Here is an 8,294-nt window from a genome sequence, read left to right on the forward strand (position 1 = left end):
GTAAACCTAGAACTTGATCAGTTATAATGATATTACAAAATTGATTTTCTCTCTATCATTGTGTGATAGTTTGATTAAACCCTAATTTTCGGTATTTTTTCGAATCAACGAATATTAGAAGAATTGTTCCTGACATTCTTTTGAATCAACAAGTCCAATAATCTATCTTTAATTTCCGTCTGTGTCAATTACCTGACTTGAATCAAAACTTTTTGGTTGATTAGCCAACATGGTACCCTAGACTATATGCCCTTCGATTTCTGATAGTTAATAGTTAATTTTTAGGTTGTCTCTTTAATATTTCTTATTAGCGTTAAAATAAAATTACCATATCCAAGAAAAACTGTTTCCAAGTGAAGTAAGATTAGAATGTGGCTTGGAAGTAGGGAGACCTTGTTAATTACGTAAAGTTTCTTAATAGAATAGCAGGGAATAGAAAAGAAGTTTGAGCTCTACTTGGTTTGATAAGCATTGATTAGAGTTCAATTAGTGGACAAACTTGTTACTTGTGCTGTTAACTACGTAAAGAATATACTTTGGTCCTGATTTCGGTAATATTAACAGAGTATCGTTGCTATATTGGGCCACGTTCTATATATAGTTTTCATGTTTGTCTTGGTGTTGTTATAGGGGCTGTTTTGCTGGTATATAGTTAGCTGGACCATTATCGGTCTCTGATCCCACAACCAGCATGAGAGAAGGTAAATGACGTAACACCATGATTAAAAGGACATTGGTTGAGATTTAAGCCCTTGACCATGTCCCCATCCACTAGACTATTTCGGTGAGACTATTTTGCTACTACTATTCTATTTTACAGCAGTGTTTTTTCAAATTCAAGGTAAATTTTGTCTAGCCTCCATCATTTACAGTTTTTGGATCTGCCACTGATCAATGGGTCTATTATATTAGTTCCTTTTGAATCTTGAATTATATCTTACGAGTCCATTCCATACTGAACGCACTGGAATCAGAAGTATGTATATTATGAAAGAGAGTAATTACAAGGATGGCAAAAAGCTTCCATTCTAAAACTCAATCTTGATTTGTTCTCCTTACATATAACGATCAGAGCCTCAGAGGTGAAATAAACAATACCCCTATGTTAATATAAGTGATCACAGAATTCAAATTGATAAAGACTTAAAAGATATAATAGATAACAAAAATTGACTTTTTTATCCAAATTTTTTCAAACAATATCAATATATTAGTTAGTGGTTCTACCTTAAGCAAGTAATTCAACATTTCATCATTTAGCATTTGTTTGTAAGCTTCTCCCAACCAAATAAAGTCTTCATTATATTTTTTTTATAGTACATAACCGGCATCCTTGTAAGTTGTAACAATGTCATTTTGTTTTTCTTCCATTTTTCAAACAATGAAAACATAAGTTTTGTCACTCAAACTGTAAACTCAACAAGGCCAAACCTCGGTACTTCCCACAATAATCCATATGTATATATATACAAACTTTTGTATCATTTGAGTAGCTAAAACAACATACCTTCAATTCTAGCATCAATGAAGATATCATTTGTTTTGTCTGTTTGTTTTAGTCTGCTGGCTTTCGGGTCATGCTACAGTAGTAATGGATACGACCCTCTTGAGACCGCGTTAAAGGTTCAACGTTCTAAACGATCAGTAGAGGGTTATGTGATGACAAAGAACGTCAAAGCTGATAACACGTTCTCACCGGTCTATGTGGGCCCACAAGATGGGTTGAAGGATGTTGATAAGATAACAACGTTGCCCGGACAGCCAGCTGGAGCTGGTTTTGATCAGTACTCAGGGTATGTGACTGTTGACCCGAACCATGGGAGAGCCCTGTTTTACTATCTTACAGAGTCGCCCGCCAACTCTTCCACTAACCCTCTTGTCCTTTGGCTCAATGGAGGTAACTTTTTTCATGAAATTTTAACTTTTGCAAGTCATATATGTTCAATGCGAAATAAAACTATGAATGTGGCAGGGCCGGGCTGCTCTTCCTTTGGAAATGGGGCCATGATGGAACTTGGACCATTCCGAGTCAATGCTGATAGTGTGACATTGTCACATAATAAATATGCATGGAACAATGGTAAGAATCATATAAATCTTTTAGAAATATAAATAAAGTTAGTAAGTTAAAAACTAATGATCAGAAACTTTGCAGTCGCGAATGTACTTTTCTTGGAATCCCCAGCTGGAGTTGGTTTTTCTTACTCAAACACGACTCAAGATTACATAACTGGCGACGAGCAAACAGCAAAAGATTCATATACATTTTTAATCAATTGGTTGGAAAGGTTCCCAGAATACAAAACTAGAGATTTTTATATTACAGGAGAAAGCTATGCAGGGCATTATGTGCCTCAACTCGCACAATTAATCCTTCAAAACAACAAGGTCACTAACCAAACTGTCATCAACCTCAAAGGAATTGCTGTAAGTTTGAATCTATTAGCAGTTTTTTACAACATTTTGCTTCAAAAAGTAAAAGACTGATATGTACTTGACTTCTTTATGATACTTTTTCAGCTAGGAAATGCGTATGTGGATGATGAGACAGAGAACACAGGAATGTTTGACTATTTTTGGACGCATGCGATTATTTCTGATGAAATCCATAGCGGGATCATCTCCAACTGTAATTTTTCTGAAAACGCAACCATAACAGACAAATGCGATGACTATGTAGGTCAGGCATACGGCGCTAAAAGTAACATTTACTTCTATGACATCTATGCTCCTTTATGCTCACCGTTCAGCAATAGCACTCCCTCCGTAAGTTGTTCTTTTGTTCTAACATCAATATTCGGATATCTTATATTACATAATATATTTTAACATTGCATTCATATAACTGAAACAGATATCCGAGTTTGATCCATGCACCGAGAACTATATCCTACAATACTTGAACACACCTGCTGTACAACAGTCTCTTCATGCAAAACCGGTTCAATGGGAATCTTGCAAGTAATAATAACCTTCCAGATATTGAATCGTTTGATAACTTATGAATAGAAACTTCATCTACCATAATTGTTATACAATTCGTGTATTTAAATGCAGTGGCTTCATCAACGCAAACTGGCAGGACATGCCATTTACAGTCTTGCCTGTGATTAAAGATTTAATGGCTAGTGGAATCAGTGTTTGGATCTACAGGTACCGAATCTAATGTCGTCACATTAGTACCAAATGGTTTGCAGCCATTTAACCAAATGTAAAATAACTAAAAAAAATGTCACATAAAAATTGCAGTGGAGATACAGATGGAAGAGTACCAGTGACAACAAGTAGATACTCCATAGACAAACTACAAACACCAGTGCAGACATCGTGGTACCCATGGATGTACGAAGAAGAGGTAAAGAGCCATATATTCATTCAATTCAGATTTTCAGTTGAACATTACCGGCGTAAATGATTCATGAAAATTCGTGTATGTGACTCAGGTTGGTGGATACGCAGTGGGATACCAAAACCTAACATTTGTAACCATAAGAGGAGCTGGACACTTTGTGCCAAGTTACCAACCGGCTCGTGGACTTGCATTCTTCTCTTCCTTCTTGCAAGGAAAGCTTCCTTGAACGAATCTGACCTTCATGTGTGATGTGTCTTACCAATTGCTCACTAAAACTTCAAAATAAGTGAATTGAGATTCGATCGAGTTCTAGTATTCTTTTGAAATTGATGACAATATTACCTCAATTTTTTTTGTTTCATCTCATCATTATAGTGTGTGATCATAAATTGTTCTAGCTAGTTCTACAATGGCAATCCAGGCATTACTTTCCTACTGCTTCCATTTTAATTAGGTATATATGTTCAAATATAGCATGAAATGAATATCCATTTGATATTTCATTCATGATTAGTTGGGCATGGATTAAGAAAAGTGCAAACTGCAAGGGGGATTTCTGATCTATTTATTATATCGTCTATATGGACAGTTAGCAAACCAACATGGACGGATCTGATCTATGATGCATTGGGTGTGTCATGGGTTAGTCATATGATAATTTGTAAGATTTGTTGTTAAATGTGAATTTAGGACTATAAAATATTCGGGGGGCGATTAATGAACGCAGCCAAATGTAAAGTCCAAATATGAGAATAAATTGAAGTACATTGTACCTTATTAAAACATATTGTTAATTAATTTTGCATAAACTTAATAGTCCATAGTATAGTACTCCAAACGGGAATTATCATATCATACAATATATTTTAGTAATTTAGTTATAAATTAAATACAACTTGTTTATTGTGGCCTTGTGGGAGATGTGTCCATATTACTTAATCTTCTATATAGACAATATATAAATAGGAGGTGAGAATATGAGCCTGTTAGGCACCTAAGTTGGATGAAAAATTTCTCACATACTTTTTTTTAACCATAAAAATCATGGGGGCCGGGCCAAACGTTTATTCAAAATATTAAAATATTGGTATGTGAGAGGTTTTAACCCAAATTGGATGCATAACAGTCTCATACTCACTTTTCTCGTATAAATATTATGGGCACCTCTAATAGTAACAAAAAAAATTGTTTATTATATATGTTTATATAAACACTAAAAAAAAACTTATTGTACATGTTTAACGCAAATAAGCTAAATAAAGGAAAGAAGCAATCTTAAGCTTATGGCTTATTAACCATTGTTTTTTCTTTTTTGTTTCACGATAATGGAGAATATCATTATGGGCCGTGTTGGATCATATCACAATGGGTGTATTGAGCTATGATGATTTATAAATGGGTCGATCTTATAGATGATTAATGGCCCTTGTTGGAATTATGGCCTAATGGGTATGAGTGTATGACCGGGTAACAAGTAACAATTAGGAATTACAATAAATCGTCGTGTGAAACTCTATCAATTAATTTATTAAATTAAATTTAAAATTAAAGTTAAAAAAATTATATGACGTTATAATTTTGAACTAATGGCTTTTAATTAAATATAAACTTTATTTAAGAGTCCAAACTTTTTTATTTTAGAATTAATGTTTTTCTTTTATATATATTTAAAGATTATAGGGTTTTATTTAAGGGCTGTAATTAAAATGTATTAAATAATTATACATTGGTTCCTTTTTTTATGCATGTTAAATGGAATACTAAGACCAATTTTTTTTTATTTAATACATTTAATAATTAAAAACTTAATCCATTCAGTCAAATTTTATGTTTTATTTTTTGACTTAATAAAAAATAACTTGTCCATTTTATAAATAACATTCCGTCACTAATACATTAACCTAATAACTAAAAGAAACTAATTAGAAAGAAAAAAAAAGGGTGGGGCAAATTTTGCAATAACTACTTCCCTATATTATACTTGTATTATCATAATCATAACAATACAATTGATAATAACGACTAATGAGATATAACTATAATTAAATACTTTAATTAAAGCATGTTTTTCCATTGCATTCATTGAAAGTGTTTCTTTAATAGCGAAAGCAGTATATGTAAACATCAAACTATATAAAATTCAATTAGTTGAAAACTTGAAAGCCAAAAAAGGCGGCCAATGGCGTTATATGCGTAATTGAGTTATTTACATATCCTTCCTACCACTTTCCTAGCTTGCATATTGTCTCCACATATATATAAAGTCTTTCATAATCATCTCAAGTTAATTGCACCACCCTTCAACTCACCACACCACACCATGGATCCACAACTTCTAATCCCCTCCCAACCCACCAATTTTAACTTTGATAGCACAAAAAGCCCGAAAATTTTCACTTCAAATGTGTTTTATAGTGCACCAACTAGTCCAAAACATTCATCCACTTCTTTTGATCATCAAGACTCTTTTGCAAGTAGTACTAGTTGTGTTGTTGAACATGGAAACATGGATGATGGATCAAAGGAAGAATTTAACTATGATTTGGATTTCGCTTTCGATTTTAGTGGACAATTGGAAAGCCCATTGATATCAGCAGCAGATGAATTATTCCAAGGTGGAAAGATCAAGCCATTAGACCCACAACCACCACCTATGCCAAAAACCTATGCAAAACAACAACATTTGATCAAACCATACAAAAATATATATAGTCCTAAAAACATTTTGTCACAAAATACAACAAAACACAATGCCTCAAGATCATTATCACCCGGTAGACGAGTTTCAGACATATTAATAGATGATCAACAAAAACCTTCTTCATCAACAACAACAACACCTTTTGGGTTCATGTGGTACAATAAATGGAACTTAAAGAACTTGCTATTATTTAGAAGTACATCAGAAGGGAGTGCAATGATATCGAAAGATAGTAAAAGCACGAGTTTTAGAAGCAACGATGGAGGTGGTTCGGTAACAGGAGGATCTTCAAGGAGAATGAAGAGGAAAGTATCGGCTCATGAAATGCATTATACCGCGAATAGGGCTGTCGCGGAGGGGATGAAGAGGAAGACATACTTGCCTTATAAATCAGGGTTACTTGGTTGTTTAGGGTTTGGTTATAGTCATAATAATAATAATAATAATAATAATAATAATAATAATAATAATAGTATTCATGAAACTTCTTTTAGAGGAAGATCATCATGAAAATTTTAAATTTGTTATTCATTGGAAGTTACTTAGCTAGAGATCAATTGTTTTTGTAAAACTGGTTTGATGTGTTTTCTAGATGAAATAGTATTTTTCTTTGTGAAGGTAAAACTATTCATATTGTTGACTAGTATACTCGTAATATAATTTTAATTTGATAAAAAAGGATACTAATTGTTAATCACTTAAACTATTGTCTATTGTTGACTAGTGTAATATAATTTTAATTATAATTATTATATATTTTATACCATTACCATTACCGTCATTATTATTATTATTATTATTACTATTATTATTATTATCATTATTATTATTATTATTATTATTTATAAAAACATCATTTTATTAAAAATTCATAATTTATTATTATTATGTAGGTTTAGATATGTTTGTTGCGGAGTCCATAAATCATATATACTCCGATTTTATTTTGTCCAATATAGTAATTTCCAGCTTAATCCCAAGCGTAACTTTTTTTTATTGATCATGTGGATTACTGCTCCTTGTCATATCAATAGATAAAACGTGTTTTTATAAGAAAATATGTTTACTTTTGATGATGACATTTTAGAAATTTTATTATAGTTATACTAAGTTTGACTATAAAAGGATAGTGAAAATTAATATTTAGGAAAGAAAAATGTTTTCATAATGACTTATATATTCTTTAAATATTAACTTTACTAATACTATTACTAATTTGTCTTTTATTAATCAAAATCTTTGAAGCTAATTAATTTGCATCTTTAGAATGTTTTAATACGTGTTAGAGGGTTAAGTCTTTCTTTTTTCTTTTAGTACGTGTTTATCGATCTCTTAAAACGTTTAATTGATTTTTATAATATTTTTTAGTTGAATAGACGTATATAAAACAAGCTCATACATCACTAATACACTAGTATATTTGTAACCTTAATGAAAAAGATAGAAATACACTTGTGTAAAGTAGATATATGTCCACTATTGAGGAACCCACATACATTTGTGCTCATTATTGGTGGCCGCTTTTGTTTGTATCTATGTATCCTCCCTTTTCTTTGGCACCATTTTTAGATTTACATGTTTTGAAGTAAAATTTACAATAGTCAAATATATATGGCTTCGTGTCTAGTGATAATATATGAATTCATTTACAGAGAGCGGGATGATAACTAAACTATGCATTTTTTACACTACAAATAATAATCAAGATACATGCACCAGATATTCACGATATTTACTTGCTTATTTATTTTCAATGTATGGTGTGCTATTATAGATAGTTAAATGTACTTTTCTTTCCCTCTCTCCATGCTATTTATGATTCAAGCAAAAAAAAAAAACTTCATTTTTTTTGTTATTATTATTATTTTATGGATTTTTTTTATATCAAAAGCTCACCGTGAAGATTTTATAATAAAAATACAATTAATCTATATATGTTAATGAAAGCGTTTGTAATGCCAATAGTTATGTTGGAATGTAATTCCGTAACATTAGTTCTCTGCTAGACAAAGACGACACCAGATGTAATTTTAAGATGGAATTAAAATAATAAGTGTTTGAGATGGCAACTTGTTGAGAAAGAAGTGGTTTTGAGTTCCACATAACTTTTCCTAATGAGTCATGGAATTTGCTGTAATAAAATGAGAAAATGAAAGTCAAGTATGAAATTCTTGTACTTCAGTCTAAATGACATACTATTAATAAATTTTATACTTAAAGATAGGTACATATCAATTAACA

The 8,294-nt window shown here is 31.6% G+C and overlaps 2 protein-coding genes across 2 annotated transcripts; both read left to right on the forward strand.

Annotated features, from left to right (window-relative positions):
* Positions 1-1,524: 1,524 nt before the first annotated feature.
* LOC122602080 (serine carboxypeptidase 1-like) lies at positions 1,525-3,578 on the forward strand. Its single transcript, XM_043774813.1, has 8 exons — positions 1,525-1,897; positions 1,973-2,080; positions 2,156-2,427; positions 2,521-2,766; positions 2,855-2,961; positions 3,058-3,153; positions 3,250-3,355; positions 3,444-3,578. The coding sequence occupies exons 1-8, from the start codon at positions 1,525-1,527 to the stop codon at positions 3,576-3,578; spliced, it is 1,443 nt and encodes a 480-aa protein (XP_043630748.1).
* A 2,077-nt stretch (positions 3,579-5,655) lies between these two features.
* Positions 5,656-6,768, forward strand: LOC122602205 (GATA zinc finger domain-containing protein 4-like). The gene has a single exon (XM_043774918.1). It carries the CDS (start codon positions 5,673-5,675, stop codon positions 6,561-6,563), a length of 891 nt encoding a protein of 296 aa, XP_043630853.1. The 5' UTR covers positions 5,656-5,672; the 3' UTR covers positions 6,564-6,768.
* The last annotated feature ends 1,526 nt before the right edge of the window (positions 6,769-8,294 follow it).

Source organism: Erigeron canadensis, chromosome 5 (assembly GCF_010389155.1).
Source record: "Erigeron canadensis isolate Cc75 chromosome 5, C_canadensis_v1, whole genome shotgun sequence".
Classification (NCBI taxonomy): domain Eukaryota; kingdom Viridiplantae; phylum Streptophyta; class Magnoliopsida; order Asterales; family Asteraceae; genus Erigeron; species Erigeron canadensis.

Bases quoted from the DNA above. Each gene is read 5' to 3' on its own strand.
- LOC122602080 (XM_043774813.1), top strand. From the start codon at position 1,525: ATGAAGATATCATTTGTTTTGTCTGTTTGTTTTAGTCTGCTGGCTTTC. The intron at 1,898-1,972 runs GTAACTTTTTTC...TGAATGTGGCAG, and splicing joins TGTCCTTTGGCTCAATGGAG to GGCCGGGCTGCTCTTCCTTT. The intron at 2,962-3,057 runs GTAATAATAACC...ATTTAAATGCAG, and splicing joins GTTCAATGGGAATCTTGCAA to TGGCTTCATCAACGCAAACT.
- LOC122602205 (XM_043774918.1), top strand. From the start codon at position 5,673: ATGGATCCACAACTTCTAATCCCCTCCCAACCCACCAATTTTAACTTT.